Consider the following 21,098-nt stretch of genomic DNA (forward strand, 5'->3'; position numbering starts at 1 on the left):
GCTTATTGCTCCCCCAACTCTTTGTAAGTCGCTTTGGATAAAAGCATCTGCTAAATGACTAATATAAATGTAAATATGCCGTCTATGGAATAATATCATGATGTTGTTTTTAAGTAATTTTTAAATATGTGTATCTTTAATTTATGTCATTTAAAAATATAAACTTGATTTTCCCCTTTTTGAGTTCTTTGTGATATTTTTTTGGATGTCTTGTTTTAAGTGTTTGTTATGTTTGATGTAATGCCAATAAATATTAAAAAACAGTGACGTTTCAGTATGTCACATGGGTCACACAAAATACATTTAGATCCAAATAGTGACAACATTGATTCTTTGACCGTAATATAGAATTTTGGCTTAAATAAAAAAATATGTAAAAATCTAAGTTTCATGAAATTATAATAATGTGTTTAACAGTGACTGTTATGCAGCACCGTAAAAATGGTGTCAGGTTATATATTTTTTACAAACACTATTATTAAGACATACAATTTGGAGTTTTAAAGAAAATGTATCACTTAAAGTGTACTGTTTTGATATAGGTCTCAGTCTAAGTTAAGGTCTTAAAGATTTACAATATAGTAAGAATTCAATTGTCCTATAAAGTTAAACAATTTTTACAGACAGTGCACTAGCCGTCTTTTCAGAATGTACGCTGCCTCTGTCCCATTGCGCTTGGATAGGCTCTGTGACCCTGCAGTAGAAAAGCGGGTTCTGAGAAAAGATTATGAACAGACCCATTTTAGGACTGAAAAAGCTCATTTTTTCATTACCAGACTGAATAATGAACAACTGGGCCATCAACCCTGCTGATATTTCCAACTCTTGGTTTTCTACTGTTATCCGGCTGTTAATAAATAATAGGCATTCAATCAAATAAGCAATCAGCAAAAATATTTACAATCAGCATGCAAAGAAATACAAAATATAAAAAACTCTTGTTGTTTTCCCTTTATTCACATATAAATCTCTAAACATTCTAATCTGAGACTGTATGGTTTAAACTCTAGGAAATTGGAACAAAATGTAACATTCTTCAGTTTTTTTTTATGATGAGTAGATGTGATGAACGTGAAGATTTGCGCCAGGTTCTGTAGGAATATGTCTGATATTTAGTTGACGTGATATAAGAAAAGCAACCGAATATCAAACATATCACACAGCACCCGACCTATCGTCTCTTTCTTGCTTGCACAGAATCTGAAAGAGAAAACGACAAATACACTAAAACAAGTATGAAAGATGTCAGATGTAAGAAGAAATCAAGGGTGAAATGACTAACAGTATATTCAGATGCATTTATAAAGAGAAGCCAAGTGACAACTTCAACAGTCAATGTAAAACAAAGGAAAAGTTCACGTTAAGTCATACCAACCAAAAATATGATAAGATACAGAGATATTTGGTGTCTTCAAATAACGCAAACTGTACAGGAGGGTTGAAGCATTAAAACAGAGAGATAGAAAGACAGACACGATTCCCACACCCAATACTCACAGATTTGGAAACTTCTGCTATGGCATCGTCAGTCAGAACCTTCATCAAGGTTGGAGCCTGGATTTTTGTGTGATGCTTGGTCATGTTTAGATGAATGTCTTGAATGTGTGTTGTATGAAGTGTGTGTGCCAGCTTGTGTGATGTATAGTGCAGTGTGTGAGCAAGGTAGTCTGTGTGATGTGAAAGTTTCAGTCAGGATGGGTGTATTTATACACCCCTGCCCAAAGTTTAAAACCTTTCTAAACCTTCCGTGCGCGCACACACACACACACACACACACATATTCAGGGGTTAATTAAGAGTACATTGATAACCTTGCCACAGGCTCTTCCACTGCATTAGGCCAATCAATAGATGCGTTTTTACACTTACATTCACACAGAGGTCACGCAAACAAACTACAAACTACAAACAAGATCAGCCGCACACATCTATCAAAATCACAACTGCATGTATGCTTACATTAATAGCACATTAAGGCTGTAAAGCCAGTATTGTGCTCAGCTGTCGTTTATGAAGAAAAAAGTGGTTTGTCCTAAATAATGAATATTTATATAGTTGTTTTTTATCGCCGTGTGTTTTTAGTCCATTATATTATGCTTCTTTAAATATTATACATTTGCACCATGACAATTTTGCTAAACATAAGAGTGCATGAATACAATTAATATTCTTACTGCCTTATAATAAACTGTGATTGTTAAAAAAAAGAATAAATGCAATGTGCTGTTGGATTGGTTGGTTTAATTCATGCCTTAAATTAAATCTCAGTTTTGCATTCTTATTCAACCCTTTATTCTTGTGCACAGCAAGCTTTCCATGAGGCCGAATTACAGAGTAATTATTAAAATCAAGTGTATATTAAACCCATTTTTCAGGATGAAAGTTTTGCTGGAAGCTTGTTAATGTGTCATGTTAAAGGTCCATTCAGTAATATCTAGCAGCAAGGTTGCCAATTGCAACCAACTGCTCACTCCAATCCACCCCTTCCTTTCAAAACATGCAAGGGGACCCGCGGTGTATGTAGATAGAAATAGTTCATAATAAGGCAATAACCTCTCATTTTGTAAGCTCTTTATACACATCTGAAGACATACGGTAGCTATGTATATTGCATTTCCATCAATAAATCATCCCAAAAATTACACACTGGACCTTTAAATGTCTAAAGTCTTATAATTCCCATTTCAGTGTTTTTTCCCAACGTTCCTTAAAATCAACACACTTTCACAGTTGCTTTTAAATGTTTGTATGTTTCATAAGTGTCTAAAACGCCATAATCTAATTGCAACTTTTAAGTATAATTGTATGATTATTTCAAGCTATCGTCCGAAAAGGGATGGTTTATATACGACACAAGAATGGGTTAAAATAACCCAGCATAGGCTATTTTGGCCCAATGAAACCCTTCATTTGACATTAATTTGCATCTTTGACTCAACTTCTGAAAGTCACCTTGTGCTGTTCACTAAAGGCTCCGTCTATTCCAGGTCCATAGCCAGCCTATTGAAAGGGGGGGTTCTTTTTTTCAAAAAGTGGACCTTTTTGCAGTTTTTCTCCTCCTTTTGTATTTAATCATGAGGTTCAAATACTTCATTTTGGTGACCTTTTATGCACTCATTTGTGTTGGATTAGCTTGTCTGCCTACGGGCTTGTATTCTGTACATTCTAGAAACAAATCTAATTTAATACTGCAAAATCACCTTTTTACTGTTGCTTAACATGTTTACCCCAAACACATGTAATGTGTTACATAATGAAACTATAAAATCGTGTCTTTAGTGAATGAAAAAAGGAAATATTGTTCGATTTCTGCCCCTCCCTCTGTTATCTAATCCCCCACGCTCCACACAATGACCTTCTGGATGAGATCAGGCGTAAGAGAGACACAAATTGTTTCCTCCAATATTGAGCTGGAAGGGTCACAGAGAGAGAAAACTGATCGAGGTAAAGAAGGATAGAGAGAGAGAGAATTTACATGTCCATCAGTGTAGCTTAAAAACTTAGACAAGACTATAGTCTTCAAGTCACTGTATCACCTAAGATTGAATAACTAAGCAACAGTCTTTAACATCTACTGTAGTTATGGATCTAAAATCTTAATTTAACAGTCATAAAAAGTCAAACTATCCACTGTATTTATTTCCACAGTAAACATCACAGTATTTTTCCAGTTTTTTCTTGCTTCTTTGAAGGTTCTGATTGGTTGTGTTTGTCGTTAGTACCATACATAATTATGGTAACCCGGGTAACAGAGTGAGGATGATGAAGAGTGACAGTGAGAGGGTCAGAGCTATCCCATTAGTCGATACAAACACACATGTATGCATGACAGCATGTCATAGAGCGGCAAAGCCCTGAGGGAGGGTCAAAATGAAACATACAATACCACAAGATAGAAAGACAAAAGATTAAACCAAAAACATACTTCCATAGACATAAAAATATTTTGACCCAGCCTGTGAAGTATTTTCTGTGATAATTTAATATAAATACTACCTAATGTAAAGAACATTCTGTGAAAAAATAATCATGGTAAATTCCATATTCATGTCCAATATTGAATCGGTTTAGGAAGCAAATGTGCAGTATTTTGGGGTAAACGAATGAAATGCAGTGTCAATAAAATAATTTTTAAAATCATTAACTTTTGTATTACAAATGAAAACTATCATCATTAGCATCATCAAATAATGAAATAATTCACAGCGAAAAACACTCATTACATATCTTTGTCATTTTATGGCTTTGTCGGCCTGTATTTCACAGACAAGATCAAAATTAAGAAAATTTTAATAATGAATTAAAAATAATTAACGAGGACAAAATCGTCCCATATTCCTCATAAACAGACATTTATTTGAAAAACAAAAGAGAACAAGGATATGACACAGAAAAGTGTGTGTGTGTAAGTGTAAGAGTATGTGTCGCCCTATTCAACATTTTTAAGATTTGTGGAATGCTGGAGATCAACCCAGACAAGATCTTCAGGTTTGAAAAATCCTTCTAAACAATTCTCCTCCAGTCGCTGGAATAGCTTTCACTCAGTCGTTCTCTCTCAGAAACAGCTGCACTTTATCTTTCTTTGTGAAATGTTCACTTAAGGTTCTTTAGCTTTTGGTTCCTCAGGTTTGGGTGGTTCAGCTTTTGGTTCCTCGGGTTTAGGCTGTTCTACTTTTGGTTCCTGAGGTTTAGGCTGTTCCACTTCAGGTTCTTGAGGTTTGGGCTGTTCCGCTTTCGGTTCTTGAGGTTTAGGCTGTTCTACTTTTGGTTCCTGAGGTTTAGGCTGTTCCACTTTAGGTTCTTGAGGTTTGGGCTGTTCCGCTTTCGGTTCTTGAGGTTTAGGCTGTTCGACTTTCGGTTCTTGAGGTTTAGGCTGTTCGACTTTCGGTTCTTGAGGTTTAGGCTGTTCGACTTTCGGTTCTTGAGGTTTAGGCTGTTCGACTTTCGGTTCTTGAGGTTTAGGCTGTTCGACTTTCGGTTCTTGAGGTTTAGGCAGTTCTCTCATGCCACACAATTTCCTTTGAAAGTAGAGAAACATTGGTAAACAAATTTAAAGAAACATCACTAGTTGTTTATAATTGTCTTGAATTAAACATGTTTTAAACCTTCCTTGTATGAACATGAAGAAGACTTTAGCATCTAGTGAATAGGTCGCTCATCTTCAACACTGTACTACTATTATTGCTTCAACAAAATATTTGTAAGGAACATAGTATCCTTGTTCTAAGTGTCACATAAAAAAAACTTTGTCCAAAAAAAACTTTATCCATCCAGCAGCAAAATATCAAGCTTTATAATGTGACAAACAATCCGGTCAGTCAGAGGCCTACATGAAATCATACTCATCTATAGCTTCACTCACCTGGCCTCCACAGAGGTGTTGTCGATGTAAGCGCACAGTTTGCTAGTCTCGCTTGCTTTCTTGATAAGAGTGACTTCCTCATCTGCCCAGCGGAGCTTCTGCCTGACAAACTCATCTGTGAACAAAAAACAGGTTTTTATTAACACAGGCTGGGCATTAATTGCTTGCACATTAACCTGATATTAATATTTAAGATATTTCCTTGTAATAGGTGACACAATCAATATTTTAATTCCACTTTTTTTATTTTATTCAACACAGTGCAGTCTTCCAATCCAAATGAATAAAGATATACACTGTTAACCATCCTCTCCTATATCTGAACTTGAAAGACTTGCATTTATTACCACAGGATTCTTTCATGGGCTTTTGAGTCTGTCAGGTTAGTCTGCCCATAATGCTCAATCCTGGTTACACTGATCTTCCTGTCAACCAGAGTTTAGTTCCAACCATGGCCAAAGACACTGACAAAATGGCCTAGAAGTTCAAACTGGACTAGCTGGTTCTTTGTTTAAACATTTCGAGAAATATGTTTGAGCATTTCCCCCAATATACATCACCTATAAAACATCACCCTTATACTGTCTTGATCAATAGCCTGTCAGTCAAACAGATTTATTTCTTGATGATATAATAAGAATACTCACTCTGGTCACTTCTTTTCGCTGCCTCTGCAGCAGCTATATCATCTGATATTAGTTTCTAAAAGAGAGAGAGAATATGAAAGACAGGTTTAAATAAACCACTATCAAACGTAATGAACATGGGAGTCATTGTTATAACTTATGGGAAGGAAATTTCTATTTCTCAAGGGAGGTTGGGGATGGGGTTATGATAACATATGTAAAGTATGTGACAGCAATCAGAAAAGCAATGAAGTGATAAATAGGTTCCCGAAATACATCAACAGACACACAGTAAGATAATTTCATCTAAACATTTCTAAATGGCTGCTTTGAACAACTTTTCAGCTAAATCTAAATGCGATGTAGGCTATTGTTAAGTTAGTGACAGAAACTTGCACGCACATCTCCACTCGACCCATCCCCACTCACCTTGGCTTCTTCACAGGTCATTACTTCTTTAATTTTCTTCTCAGCTAAACTCTTCACGTCAGACAGCTCTGTGGTTAGACCGTTCACCACTTTCTTAGTGTTCTCCAACATCACGGCGGATTGAGAAAGCTGATCTTGATACTCCCCCAGAACATCTCTGGTCACTCTGAACTTAATATTGAGAAAGGACGCGTGCTTACTTAGATGGATCTCCTGCTTACGCTTGCTGTGGATGTAGCCAGCAAGGACCACGCAGCAGACCAAAGTGAAACCCAAAAGCAGGGCCGGAAACTTCATGGTGGAGGACGACACCGAACTGGACCAAGAACCTGTATATCTCTCGCGCGCGCACGGCAGGTGTACGGTTCATAAAAAGTTACCTGTCGCAGATTCTAGCGCCTCCCACAAGACGAGCGATTGTGTTGAGAGCCAATTCTTTGTATTCTCTTCTACATCAACAGAGACGTAAAATGAATATGAATTGACAGTTTAATCCAGATATGTTCCACGCTTTCCTGATCCATCGGGATTGAATTAATTCAAAAGGAAAAGGTTCATGGTATGATTTAACCTTGCTGAGATAGTTTGACGTGTTTACAATATGCTTAAGAGATCCCGGATCCGCTAAAGGCAGCGCACCTGTGTGAAGACCCGCCCACTCTGTAATCTCATTCGTGCATTTCACAATACGCATTGACGTCTGCTACTGACGTACGTGCAACTATAATTCGGGAAATGCTTCCAGTTGTATTGGGCATTTTGTGCGAGACAAAGCCTGACGCAAGCAAACAAAGCAAGCGTCAGTTTTATCAATGCTGAGTGTAAATATGGACAAAATCATTTTCACTCCACCAATAGATGTAAGCCTTCCCTATAGGGCGTTGAAACCTAAGCGTGGCAGGTGAGCACCTGTTGCATGTTTGACAGCTTGGCAATGTGTTGGTAAAGTCATGCAAATATGAGGATCCCGGTCCGTCCTGTTTCACCGCTCGTTCAATGATTGACAGATATTGCTGAGCCTCGAGACGACACACCCCAAGCGTGTTTTTTATTTCACTGTAGGATTGTTAGCGAGAACGACCGGGAAATAATGTCGGTCATTGCAGAGGTTAACAAAAAAAACCTCACACTCCATACGTACGTATAGGACGTTGGAAAGTGAACTCAGTCGGTCAGAGATCACAGCGTCGAGGTGTTGCGCGCTTTCGCACTCTCACGAACACGCACCCGCACTCACACCACACCAGAGCCAGTCATACAGGTAAGGCGGGGTTACCTGGGGCTAGTTAAGAGTGACTATTTTTAGCGAAGCAGTTAAGTCCATGTCCACCAACGACACAGAAGCTATGAAAACCGGCTGACAGTATTTACAGAACGAAAGAGATACAGCAATTTAACCTTTCTCCGAGGAACCGCTTTTTGTTTTCTCTCCTCTGTTCCCTCAGGATGAGAGCCATATCGGCAATGATTTTCCTGGCCGTATGTGCCCTGATGGTTATAGTCTACCAGGCCGTACAGCAGGAGCTTAACATCCGCGACCTGAAAACGCGCATCGCTGTTTCCATTGAACAGGTGAAGCTGAAGGAGGATGGGATCGTATCTGCCAAAATGCAGGTAGATGATATGGGTAAGAAGATTTCTCCTCTGGCTACACAGAGAGATCAGCTCAAGAAACAGAAGGAGGAGCAAAAGAAAATCTTCGCTCAGTCGGAAAATGATCTAGGCACCTGCAAAACTGAGAAGGTACAGTGGTTGTTATTCTAGATTTGGGTTTGACACGGTGGATGTTGATGGTATTAAGGTAGCTGGGTGTTGAATTAGCCTTCCCTTCTCTGGATGTACTTGGACATTTGATGTAAGTCAACTCTGTGATCCTAAGAGCTATTGATTACACAATATAATGCAGCCAGACAAAACAGATAACTATGTACTGTGTCATCGCTGATAGGGCATCTAGGTTAGTGTGATTTGTCTACAGTATGTTTGTGCTTTTGAGGTGAGCTATGAGCACGCTGGTGTATAGTTTTTCTTTCTGTTAAAGCAAAAATACACATTCATTTGTTTTACAGTTCCGCTCAACATGTGTGAACAAAGACTTGCACATTGAATTCACTTGTTCTCTTTGTTTGTGAAAGATGTCATTCAATTCTTGTATTACTAGTTTTGCAGGGTTTGTACTGTAACCACGGATCAAAACACATTTGTACAAATTTTCTTGATGAACAACATAGGAATGCCATGAGCTTTAAAACTATTTAAGGAACTTACAATTTCTCATAATTCAAATGAATGCTATAAATAAAATAAGTGTACCCTATGGTTTTTGGGCATGAAGATCTGATTGCTCATACTTTTCTGGGTGTAATAGATACTATCTGCAATACACGTAGCCTTGTATCTCTGCAGAGCTTTTTGAAATGTAAAAATCCCAGAAACAGTTTTACCAAAGTGGCTTTTTTCATGTAAAACTATTTATTGCCGTGTTCCAGGAGAGTTCATCCGTGTATAGAAATAATGCCATTATTTATTCACCCTTGTGATCAAAAACTTACATTTTCTGCAGTGGAACACAAAAGGAGAGAAAGGAGAAATGTCTTGCTAGTTTTGCGTCCATACAATTTAAGTCAATGTGAGCCAGTGTTGTTTGGTTATGATCGTTCTTTAAAATATCTTCTTTTGTGTTCTACAATTAAACTGTCCCTTTATCTTCTTTTGTCTGCAGAAGTTAGTCAGACAGGTTCGACATGAAACTATCTGTTTAATCTTTTCCAGTATTGTCTAAACCTAAAACTTTTCTGCACTTGAGTTTTATGTTCTCTATAACAATGCCTCTCTCTGTTTCCCTCATTTAAGGATAATTTAGGGACAAAACGCACTGAAGCAAGTACCGCACTTCAGAAAATAAAAGGTAAATGCGAATTAAGAAAATTAAGCTTATATAGCGCTGAAGTATCAGTGTCGGAAGGTTGATATTGGTTTCTGTCATAATTTGTGTCTTATCCCTTGTTTTCCTGCAGAAGGCCATGAAGCCGAGAGGAAGAAAGCTGAGCAGGAGATTGATGCTTTGAAACAGAAGATTCTAGAAAGAGATTTAAAGATTTGTGAATTTGTGGATCTGAATGTGGAAGAAGCAAGGTGAGAGCTTAGCTAATGATTCATAGCCAAATAAATGGTTGAGATGTTCTTTTATTGTCTAGAAATTGGGTAACTGGTAACACTTTACAATAAGGTTGTATTTGTTAACAGTGAGTTAATGCATTAGCTAACATACAGTAAACTAACAATGAAAACTTCTACAGCATTTATTCATCTTATTTCGTTAACTTCAACATTTACTAATACATTTCAATCAAACGTTGTGTCTGGTAAGTAAGGGATAATGTACAGGCAACCGGTTCTTATCAAAGAAATAAGCCCTGACATTGTGATGTGGAGACATGAAGTGGAGGGTCTTGTATCACACTGAAGGGTCTTATTTTGCAATAACTGCCGGCTGCTTACACATTATCCCGCTTATAACAGGGTTCCTTGCCACATGAGAAAAAAACTGGACATGAAATTAATTAGAAATTTTTTATTTGCTCATTTTTAACCAATGCAGACCTTCTGTGATGAAATGCCGCTTACTGCCAGTTTTTTAATTTGTAAATTTAATGTCATATATGTTATTAAAAGACATATTTATATTCAAATTGATTTAAACATTGTCAAAATGATTTGCCGCATCCAGGTTACCGTGTGTTATTAGTTTTGAGAGGTTGTTATCAGGGAATTACAAACCTGCAAATGTCGAGACTGGCTAATCAGAATCGAGCATTCCAACGAGCCTTGTAATAATCCTTGATAATGTTAGTTAATGTAAATACAGTTGTTAATGTTTAAGGTGTATTAACTAATGTAAATAGATACTGAAAACTAAATTGTTCATTGGTAGTTGGTGTTAGCCAATTTTTTACTACTTACTACATTTACTACTGTTAACAAATACAACCTTAGTATAAAGTATTACTGTGTAATATAATTGTAAAAAATACTTTAAAATAATTGATGGTAGTCTAAAATTCCTTATCCTATGGATAAGTAAGACTAATGGTTGTTGCATTAAGTTTGTTTTTATCTTTTTACAGGATGTTATGTGTAGGTTCAAGACTTTGAAGTACATTTGTGAAGTCCGTTGGGGCACTCAGGAAGAATGATCTAATATGAAAACAGTTGTGTACATGCATGTATATGTTTTTTCACAGGGATTTTTTATGTTAACGTCGGTTTCAAAAAATATTATTGCCCTTAATGTCAAATAAATGTGGTCCCAAACGAAAAATGGGCCCCGTGTTCTTTAAAATAGCCGATTCAATGTATGTGTGTATAAAGGTAAGCACATGCCATACCCTCTGTTGAATCTTTACATCATTTCACATGAACAATAGAACAATCGGCAGAGACTTATTTCAGATTCTTTGGAGAATTAGAAGTGTAGATGTTTTTTCTCAGCATACAATAAACTAGACTGGATCGGCGAGTGCTGAGGAACGGGGTGTGTAAATTCTTGCTGTCTTAAATATTTGACTATGGTTTACATATTTACCAACCACGTTTACAATGCTGTTATCTCATGATAAGTCATTTAATGTTTGCATTGTCATACTAGGATGCACAGACCTGCTTCGTTGTAGACATAGTTTTTTTTCTATCTCTTTCAAAAGAATACACAATTAAACATGTTTACAGCCATAATGAAAACCTGTAATTCCTGAATGGGAAATTCAAGAAAAAAAATGGTAGTTAAACCAGTTTGTTTGGGAAGCTAATTTAATGAAAGTTAAAAAGCACTGATCGTCATGGCTGAATGTTTCACACAGTGTTTAATGTTTTATGTTCTTTGTTGATAAATGGCCAAGCCAATGTTGTTCAGCTCCCTGACATGCAGCTGTCTCTCCTCTTCCAGAAACCTGCGTAGCGCTTCTCTCCGTGCCTGTGAAAACGTCACACAGTTTATAATGATCTTTTCCAGCCGACAGCAATACCAACAACATTTACAAGGCAAAGCTAAATTTGAATCCCTATACGTTCAAAGCATACAAAAAAAATGAGATAACTACTCTGTTCTTGTCCATAATGCAGCATTTGAGTACACATAAAATTAGTGGTAGAGCTGGATTAGAGTCAATTTAATAATGCCATTCATTTCAATCCAATGGAGAATGTCTTCCCCATTGATGTGACAAAAAAAGGTAAAAGTACTGAATCCATGTGCTTTAAAATCCAGTCCTGTATTCCAGCACATTCCTTTCCCTATAAATATTTGCTACAAACGAAACTGGTGCAGTACGAAAAGATCTCAACAAATAAAAACTTGTATTTGTATCTTTCAACAATCCACTCATCTGACACTTCCTTTGTCTCCTCTTATACTGTTTGACCTGGAACATCTGAGGTTTCTGTTCCTGTCAACAAATGATTTAAATCATGCCATTCATGAATGGACTTCATTGTATTTTTCTGAGTAGCTAAGGCATAAGCAAAATACTGTTTAAAACCTTGATGAGACTGAGACCAAGTTTTAAAGGAATCCACGTATGTTATTAGTCAAACTTATACTAACCCCTACTGATGATACATTGCTATTACAACGACTTTTAACCACATCTGAAACATGCATTCTCAGAAGAATATACTTTAGTTTGATATTAGATTCCCAAACAATGTACATCTTTCAGATACACCACAAAAGCCGTGACTTTTTACATATAGCTTACTAACCAGAGTGAGAGAGGTTTTCCACAACTCCATCTCTCTTTGTTGGATCCTCTCTCTGCGACTCGACGATTTGTCATACGCAGTTAGCCCAATGCCCTCAAATTCAGCTTTCAGAATCACGCTCTTGATTCTGGTAAAATAACAGTTTGGGTTCTGTTCATTCATAAATCATGTCTTATTCATTTACAACAGCTTCTCTTAGCACACTGAGAAGCAAAGGTCGAGATAACGTTTTGAATAATAGTATTAGTATAATATAAAATAAAATAATAATTAGTCAGCTGAACTTTAGTTGATGCAAAATCTGCTGATTCGCGATTTGATGCGTGCCTCAATAAAATCTACTTTTGTACAAAGTCTTGGTCAATGCCACAAGATATATACTCTATAAATATAAATAAATAATTCAACTGTCAAAATCTGTTTATTTTCTGGTTAAAAGTAGATTTTAATACTGCGATCTCTTCCTTTTGCAGCTCATGCATACCGAACACTAAATGATACCACAATATATCATTCGGTATTGATCGAGTGGATATCAGTGGATGTCGCACACCTGTCCAACTCAGCAATTCTGTCATTGTTTTCCTCATCTTTCTGTTAAATAAAAAAACAAACCGTTAGCAGTACAAACACACATCAATGCCATTTAAACAAACAGCATTTCTCTACCCTTATTCTGTCCCTCTCTCTCTGCACGTATTTGTTTTTTGAACGACGCAAATCCCGACCGAACATTGTGCACCGATACAGATCGAGCTGTCAAAATGCGCGCAGAAAGTACGCGAACGTTGCTGTGACAACAGGCCGACCCCGAATCCACCAATCAGAAGAGTACAGTTCGGTCACATGGGTGGAATGACACGCGAAGTCCTCCGCGACCGCGTGCAAGAACCGGCCAATCATCGAGGATGTTCGTCAAAGTCACGCAGTACGCCGGTTTCGCTAGTATTTCCACTTTGGGGGTTATCGTCTCATTACACGACCCTTTACCTTTAGCCTATTGATAATACTTAGTTTTTATTAAACATTAGCACGACGATCGGGTTGTGGCTTTATCTTCCGTTTTAAACGTCTGGTGGGACTGAACTGCACAGCTAGCGTTCCTGTGCTCCTTACGACAACATGTGCGAACATCTGGGCGGTGGAAATGTCATCATTTAACCGTGTCGCGTTTTAAGATTGCTGTTATATAGACTGAAGAGGAGTCGGGGCTTTAATCGAGCAGTTTAGAAGAACAGCAGCACCCATCTGCTGTGTGTTTAGCTTTTCAGCCATCATGTTAGGACACACAGCGAGAAGATTTGGCCATCAGATGTCTAAAGGAATCAATATTCCCCGGCTGCTTTCTAAAGAGACCAGCCAGTCCCCATTCCAGACCATCTGTCCCGTTTCGGTATGGGTCTCCACATTTTTTGTCTTGACGTACATTTTGCTTCCCGTCGAACGTAAGCCAAGTCTGTAATGTTTCTCTTTCTCCAGGGGATGTCGATGTGGCCCTTCTCGGCAAAGCCGCAGGACTTCAGTCAGCCAAACTCTTCGTGGAGTCCGGAGATGCTGAGACTTCACGATCATTATAACGCACTGTGTGAGGCGGAGATCGAAAAAGGAGAAAAGACGAGAGGGACTTGGCGGAAGTTGCCCAGCTACAACCGCACCATTAAATATGCCACAGGTGAGTGATTCCTATCTGCTCGTCATTGCTCACACAGCAACTGTTATCAGTGCAACTGACAAACAGCACTTTCAGATCAAATGAAGACACCATAGAACTTAGCTTACGGGCTGTGATTGATAAGCGCACTTGTCTGTTACCAGTGTAAAAGGCGTCATTTGACCCGGCTACAACGAGGATTATCGTTTTAGATTTAGGCCACGTTCACACGATGAAAAACGGAAAAGTTTTTCTTTTGCGTTTTTGAAAAGTTTCATGTACACGCGACAACGTTATCAAAACAATCCGCATTTACACAGATCCGCGAAAATGACTAAAACAGGCTGACCTTTGACGGTTTTATTGGAAGGCGGACTTCCGTCGCTAAAGAGACCACACAATACAGAGTGCTGCATTTTTCATGTATAGTTAAGAGAAGCGTGCGCACATATACAAACAAACAAACAAGATGGCGAAAAGTTTGGACAGTCGAAAGTTTTCCTTCCATCTACTCGCCCTCCCGGGTCTGATCCAAAAGCGCCGTTTAAAAGCCATTCGTCGCCGTGAATGAGTGTTAAGATTGCACTTTGAAACCCGTTTTCAAAAGTTTGCGTTGTCAGTCCTCTAAAACGCCGTTTCCGTGTAAACGGACAGCCAAATCGCATAAATTGTTTTGCGCTTTCAATTGAAAACGGTCTCGTGTGAACGGCCCCTTAGAGGTTCAAAAACGTGGTATTTCCACATACCGTGCATGTTTGTATCTCCTCTCAAAACGCTGAAAGGCAAGGTGTGCTGTGATTGGCCAGTTCCAGTGTTGGGTAAGTTGCTTCAAAAAAGTAATTAATTACTAATTACATCATCAATATTGTATTTGAAATACTTTTCTAATTACTCTGTCTGCAAAGTCATTGAATTACTCGATAAGTAATTTAACTCATTTTTAATCATTTAACATTATTACACAGCTCATTTAAAGGCCTGATTCTATTTTATTATTTTCAGATGCTGCTTTTCCTCCCGGAAGGTCAGCATTCGCTAAAAATGAGCTAATAAAATATTTCTATATACACATTATATGTCCATTTTTTGGTCATGTGGCAAGTAGACTGCTTTTTTCTCACACATAGGTATTTTGTGCAACATGAGCCTAAAAGACGGAGATTCTACAGTAAGCAGCGGTAGCATCTCTTCTATTATGTAGCCTGCGATCATTTTTTAAGCTCACCTTCAGACACTTTCTGCACTGCCGATGTAAAATCCAGTTTTGCCTGCTTAGCAGGGGTTTCCGCAGTGTTATATGACGATTAACATGGTGGATGGCTTAAAAGTGTTCGTCTATGCTGCCTAGTCCGGTGCTTCAGTAGATTACTCGTGCTATTGACTGCGGCCGATAGTTTTTTCTCCCCAGGACATAGCTTACATTTTACCGCAATGTTCTTGTCTGTCTGTGTCAAGAAAGTAAATGGAATGTTTCCATTTGTTAAAACAACCAATCGCTTCTGCCGAGTCCGACATCTTCCACTTCAAACAATGACACCGTTACGCAGAAAAAGGGTAATAAAGTAACCTAAAACGAACAGTAATGCATTACTCTACTTTTTCAGTGGATAAATAATTTAATTACAGTAACGCGTTACACCCAACACTGGCCAATTCACCAGTGCGTAGTGATTGGGCGAACACTGCAAGCGTCCTGCAAAATCATACCATGAACTGACGTAGATCTGTGGGGTTGTGGTTACACGAAGCGTTTCAGGAGGTCTGGGTGAACATTCACTTTTAGATAGAATGCATCTTTTGTTCCAACGCTTACATTTTTGCAATTTTTACGTGTCTAATACATGCATGCGCATCTTATATCACATCAAAAACACAGGAAAACACGTATGCGCACCATATTACCCATTTAAAATGTTGCTGTATACGCTTTGTGGGAAGCGCAATACATGTGAATTTGTTTACTAAGCCGATGGAACTGGCTTTTTATCATGTCAAACAAGGCATTGGAAGAGCTAAAGTAAAATCCACAAACCTAACAGTAAATTATACTGTAAAAAGGAATGTCACTTTGCTGCTGTCTGGTAGGTGGCGTACATCTCAGCAAACTGGTCCAGGCCAAAGCTCGACTTTTCACGAGATGTATTGAAGAGGAGGGTGCAGCATTTGAATATGTGGCGTTTCTCAATAAGGTGGAGAAGACCTGTGTTTGTGTGTTTCAGGCAGGACATCTACTAGAAGGGGCACCTGGGTAAGCAAACAGTTGAGAATTCTTAGTGTGTCAATTAAAATATAAATAAAAATATTCCGGCAAATGCATGTAATAGTTGATCCTTGTTCCTATTTTTGAACATATTTTTTAGGTGTCCAATAACATAAAATACTGATGAAATTAAATAATGTCAGTCTTTTTCCTTCTGTGCGGCAGTCATGTACATGGAGGTGCTATAGCCACCATGATTGACACGGTGACAGGTACTCTTGCCGGCTACCTGTCAGGACCTGTTATGACGGCCTATCTTAACACGAACTACCGCAGGTAGCGTAATGTTTTCAGTACTGTTTTGAATTAATTATTATTGTCTTTATATATACAGTTGCACTTTTACCGTCTTGTTGTGACAGTAGCTTAGAGATGGGTCAACTGTGATCTCACCTGTTAAACTCTGTTATTCTGTGCAGTCCAGTTCCTCTGGGCAGTGTGTTATTAATCCACAGTGCTCTGGATCGAATAGAGGGCAAAAAAATCTTTCTCAATTGCAAAGTAACCAGCAGTGATGAGTCTAAACTCCACACTGAAGCCACAGGTAGATTACCCATGCACACACACACAGACACAAACATAGTTTTGGTCAGGTAAACATATTTTCATGTTTATTATTAAGATAGTAATACTTTCTATGTTATAGATGCTTATGCACAAGGACATTTTGAAATGGCTTTTTAAGATTACAGATGTAACCTATTGTAAGGCTGTCACAATTAGGACATTTGGTCGACGATTAACTAATTGTCTAATAAGTAATTGTCTCTTTTACGGCTTTGACAATTGTCACGATTAATTGTCATACGAATTTAACTCTTTATTTCACCTTAACATTTTGTCTCCTTGGAATTATGAGGTTCTATCTATCTAAAACGTATTTACATAATGTGATGTTTTTTCTTTACATTGTGTTTATTTTGGGATTAAAACAAAAAGGTTTTATCTACAGTCAAATGGAATCGGAAAGCTTTGAAGTATCTCAAAACTGCTCAGAACGCAGAAAAAAACGTATAAATCCAAGCCGATTTATCATCTTTAAGTATTTATTTTAAGGAATGAAGAAAATATATCTCTAGAAATGTGAAAATTGTTTAACTAACAAAACAATCAGTGTGTAATAACTAAGAAATATTGAATACGAAATTTCATCTGAATGTAACAATAAGTGTGGAATGTGGATGGTGGAGAGACCACTATTATCTGGAATAATTTTGGTTAGAATCAAATATTTGCGATGAGACGATTATTTAAGTCCTAATTGTTGTGCACTGATCTTATAACCTCTGCCTCACTAACTCGTCTTTTTTTCACTCTTTCACTATTTCTCTACTTTCAGCTCTTTTTGTGTCAATAAATATTGGTCCTTTATTTGGAACACAAAGCTAAAAGCAGCCAAGATTTCACCACCGGGCTGTGCATATCTGTATTTGTGTGTGCAGAGACCAACTGATCTACCTGATAGTTTATCTCTGAGAATGAGGTCTCCGGAAATGCACACATGTAAGAAATAAACAGAGCACCCACTTATGTCTTGACTTTACCTGGCTGCCTCATTTTATTACTATTTTAAACATTATTTTAATCCTGTTAATTTATTCATATTAAATTATTAGTATTTACTTATTTTTCTATATAAACTGCTTTAATCTTCATGGTGTGTTGAACAACTGTTTCTGTAGTATTTCATTTTGCCAAATGAAAACCTCAGTTATACAATGCATATTGCGTTTAAGAGGATGTTACATATCTTGTTGTGAATTAAAAGGGTGCTGTTAAATTATATCAAGTATTATGATATGGATGTGATTGAGTAATAATGTATTTGCATTCTTATACATAAAAGCTACTAATCTTGAATCGTGTGGTTGTGATTTTCTGGAAAGTGTATTTTTCTTAGTTGCTTTAATGCTTATATTTCTCAAAATTAGAATCACAAAATTATTATTTTGAATTTCTAATTATTTTTTTATGTGTAAGATTAATATTCCACTATATCACTGCTGACATTGCTAAGCAAATTGATAGATGTTCTTTATGACACTGATGTGACACTGAAATGTTTTAATATAATAGAACAATTACACTTAGTAGAAAACAATCAATTGTTAGAGGTTGTGTGTTAATAATAAATTAGGACATGATACAATTAGACTTCGTGCAATATTCATTGCAAAGCACATATCTGGATGGCCAGTAATTCATATTTATGTATGTTGGCATTGGACACTTAGCAAAAAGATCTCCACGTAAACCATCCGCCTCTAATGTTTATTTATGTTTATTCTTTACTGGTGTAAATAACTGAAGCTGTTTAAAATGTGGGCTAATTCACGTTTAAATGACACCACTTGCTGTGTAAATGTACAGTATAAAAACAAATTAAATGAGGACGTTAAGATAGCTTTTATAAATGTACCTAAGCGAGTTATGTTCAGTTAAGTCAGCTCAAGATGCTTTTAGTCTCGGACTAGGACTTGAACCTTGTCTGTGAAACCAGGCCTCGATTTTTATCAACGGCAATATCGCTCAACGTCCAGAAGATGTCGCTGTAACCTCTCAGCAAAGCGCCGCCTCGGTCGATGCTTGCTGCAACAGTTACAATGTAATGTCTAGCAAATATAGGCGCACTGAAGGTCTGTTAAAGGTTATTATGTTTCGTTTCGCATATTCCAGGATAAATGTTACAATTGTGTAGCATTATAAATGTCATTTGTATATGTCTCTTTCAATGGTACAAATGTCATTGAAGGGGACTTTATCTCATCAACCTGTGAAGAAGAGCAAGACGGCATGAATTCCAGGCCTTACCTGAGAGGAAGACCAGTGTCTGTGCAAGCAGGAGCCAGGTGAGCAGTGCTTTAGATGCAAACATAGGCCATTAAAATAAATGTGCCGCTCATCATTTATTAACATTCGACTACAGGGATTTACCTAAAATTATGATTACCTCTGTAAAAGACGGGGGAGCCCCATGTACTGTATTAGAACAGGAAGTGATGTCAGAATATTTTCCTGTGTGGCATTTATGTGCATGGGGGTTCCGTCGCCACCACGATTGACACGGTGACAGTTACTCATGTTAAGACCCAGTGTGACAACTGTTGCCGGTGTTGTTTCATAACAGACATATCAAACTATTTACTTTATTTCCTCAATAGTGTAAGTGTGTTTAAAATTGTGATGTCACCAGTCCAGTTCCTCTGTGTGGTTTGGAGGACAGAAAGACGTCACCATTTGTCAAGTGACCAGCCGTAATAAGTCTTCACTGAAGGTGGACACATATCACGGTACTCTCATGTGCATTTAATGATGTGATCAGACTAACATAACACCTTGCACACACCCATAAACTCTCACGTTTATCTCCCTTATGCATACTGATACCACACAGCTGATATACTAGTAAGGCATGTAACATGAGTTGCTGCTGTGTCACACTATCATTCCTGTGTCATGTTGCCAACTCAATATATTTCTTAATGCCCAATGTGTTTTTTCTCATCAAGCCAAACAGACTCTAATCCACACAACATATGGCAAAGTATTACATTGAGGACACACCTTGCGCCCCATTTTAAAAAAGCCTTTAAAATACTCAGTTTATGTACATTTTCTACCTATTTCTACTCATTTTCTCACATTCTCCCTTTCCCCCATTTCTGCCATGGCAGTTTTATTTGTGTCAATAAATGTAGGTTATTTATTTGGAGCACAACGCTAAAAGCAGCGCAGAATCCACCACAGGGCTGTGGGTATCTGTATACACATGAATCCGAATGCAGGTGTGTGTGTGTGAGAGCAGTGACCAACTGATCTAGCTGATATTTTATCTTCGCTCTGTGAATGAGGTCTCCAGAAATGCACACATGTAAGAGATAAACAGAATTTTACTCATTTATTCTCACATACCTGGCTGCCTTATTTTTAATGATAAAGTTGCAGTTGTAAGAGATTTTACATCTACTACCTGACCGACATCACTGCAAAGATATAGCTCACCGCCTTCATCCTTTCTTATTAAAGCTACAAATCTTTGCTTGCATTCGTCTAAAAAGCTGTTTGTGTTGGATTAACATTTCTTCTCTTTTATTTATGAATTCATGAATCATTTCCATTTATAACAACACACAATCTTAACCAAAAAGTAATAGGCTGGAGCCTAAGCTCAATAAAAATGATTGGACTTGCTATGTGGAGACCTCTTCATACTCTAGACCTCTAAATAAAGAAAGGCAGTGGACAGGTGTCTATATTGTATGTGTCCACGAAATATGTTTGCTTCCACATTTTTGCATATTCCAGTAAAGACAACGGACACCACATTGTTACGGTAATGATTGACACGTTGTCCACATCAGAAGAGTGTACATTCATATGTGTAGACTTTGAACTCAGCGTCTCTGTTTCAATACTGTCCTGTGGGGACAGTCACTTCATATATAGACACACGTGAGCTTTCCAAACAAGTTATTCCTTGTCTTGAGATACACAATTCTTTAGCAAATGTCTCGTATCGTATGTAGGACGCAGATGGGTGGGGATGGATGGGGGCTTCTAACTTTGTGCTCTGGTCAAGTGGGCTTTGCGTGATGGCTTCTGTGGAAACACCAAAGCGCAGCTCTGTGGGGAAATATTTTCCATGCGTGGTCTAACGTTCAAACCTCTGTCTGTCCAAGGCATCATTTCCTTCGTCTCAGTGTTGCCTGTGCTGAGATCGATTTTACTGCCAAAGGTCAATTAAGAAATAAATAAACAAACAATTCACTTATTTATGTAACATGAAGAATATTCCAAATGATAAACTGCGGTGTTTGTCAGTCTCGAGCAATGTCCTTATTTCACGAGTCCGCCCTCGCCAATAAATAGAAAAGAAAGAAAAGAACGCGTCCGGGAGAGGGATCCGAGTTGGGTATTTTTGCCCGAACCCAGAGCGCTTCCCCCGCAGGTGCGGATTCTGGGCGGTGGAGAGATGCTGAAAAACACAGTCGAGAGAATAAAGGTAAGTCT

The 21,098-nt window shown here is 37.8% G+C and overlaps 3 protein-coding genes across 5 annotated transcripts; 2 read left to right on the forward strand and 1 right to left on the reverse strand.

The window, feature by feature from the left end:
* Window positions 1-2,563: 2,563 nt before the first annotated feature.
* On the reverse strand, window positions 2,564-7,482 carry LOC306901463 (uncharacterized protein). The gene is made up of 4 exons (XM_079469209.1): window positions 6,418-7,482; window positions 6,010-6,064; window positions 5,363-5,477; window positions 2,564-5,018 (listed from the first exon to the last, which is right to left on the reverse strand). The coding sequence occupies exons 1-4, from the start codon at window positions 6,712-6,714 to the stop codon at window positions 4,598-4,600; spliced, it is 888 nt and encodes a 295-aa protein (XP_079325335.1). The 5' UTR covers window positions 6,715-7,482; the 3' UTR covers window positions 2,564-4,597.
* On the forward strand, window positions 7,110-11,795 carry LOC306901466 (uncharacterized protein). 2 transcript variants are annotated; one of them, XM_079469213.1, is made up of 5 exons: window positions 7,110-7,318; window positions 7,863-8,160; window positions 9,271-9,325; window positions 9,435-9,552; window positions 10,545-11,795. In XM_079469213.1, the coding sequence occupies exons 1-5, from the start codon at window positions 7,230-7,232 to the stop codon at window positions 10,570-10,572; spliced, it is 588 nt and encodes a 195-aa protein (XP_079325339.1). In that variant the 5' UTR covers window positions 7,110-7,229; the 3' UTR covers window positions 10,573-11,795. The 2 variants fall into 2 exon arrangements, with proteins under 2 accessions (XP_079325339.1, XP_079325340.1); XM_079469214.1 differs by having other exon boundaries at window positions 7,126-7,678.
* Window positions 11,796-13,050: 1,255 nt separating this feature from the next.
* On the forward strand, window positions 13,051-17,946 carry them4 (thioesterase superfamily member 4). 2 transcript variants are annotated; one of them, XM_079469212.1, is made up of 6 exons: window positions 13,051-13,570; window positions 13,657-13,849; window positions 15,914-16,076; window positions 16,254-16,364; window positions 16,508-16,632; window positions 17,428-17,946. In XM_079469212.1, the coding sequence occupies exons 1-6, from the start codon at window positions 13,454-13,456 to the stop codon at window positions 17,475-17,477; spliced, it is 759 nt and encodes a 252-aa protein (XP_079325338.1). In that variant the 5' UTR covers window positions 13,051-13,453; the 3' UTR covers window positions 17,478-17,946. The 2 variants fall into 2 exon arrangements, with proteins under 2 accessions (XP_079325338.1, XP_079325337.1); XM_079469211.1 differs by lacking the exon at window positions 17,428-17,946 and having other exon boundaries at window positions 13,075-13,570; window positions 16,508-16,759.
* The last annotated feature ends 3,152 nt before the right edge of the window (window positions 17,947-21,098 follow it).

This window comes from Barbatula barbatula, assembly GCF_947034865.1.
Source record: "Barbatula barbatula genome assembly, chromosome: 12".
Classification (NCBI taxonomy): Eukaryota; Metazoa; Chordata; class Actinopteri; order Cypriniformes; family Nemacheilidae; genus Barbatula; species Barbatula barbatula.

Bases quoted from the DNA above. Each gene is read 5' to 3' on its own strand.
- LOC306901466 (XM_079469213.1), top strand. From the start codon at position 7,230: ATGCTGAGTGTAAATATGGACAAAATCATTTTCACTCCACCAATAGAT. The intron at 7,319-7,862 runs GTGAGCACCTGT...CTGTTCCCTCAG, and splicing joins TTGAAACCTAAGCGTGGCAG to GATGAGAGCCATATCGGCAA. The intron at 8,161-9,270 runs GTACAGTGGTTG...CCCTCATTTAAG, and splicing joins GCACCTGCAAAACTGAGAAG to GATAATTTAGGGACAAAACG.
- them4 (XM_079469211.1), top strand. From the start codon at position 13,454: ATGTTAGGACACACAGCGAGAAGATTTGGCCATCAGATGTCTAAAGGA. The intron at 13,571-13,656 runs GTATGGGTCTCC...CTCTTTCTCCAG, and splicing joins AGACCATCTGTCCCGTTTCG to GGGATGTCGATGTGGCCCTT. The intron at 13,850-15,913 runs GTGAGTGATTCC...GCTGTCTGGTAG, and splicing joins CACCATTAAATATGCCACAG to GTGGCGTACATCTCAGCAAA.
- LOC306901463 (XM_079469209.1), bottom strand. From the start codon at position 6,714: ATGAAGTTTCCGGCCCTGCTTTTGGGTTTCACTTTGGTCTGCTGCGTG. The intron at 5,478-6,009 runs GTGAGTATTCTT...TTTTGTTCACAG, and splicing joins AGCGAAAAGAAGTGACCAGA to ATGAGTTTGTCAGGCAGAAG. The intron at 5,019-5,362 runs GTGAGTGAAGCT...CTACTTTCAAAG, and splicing joins AACACCTCTGTGGAGGCCAG to GAAATTGTGTGGCATGAGAG.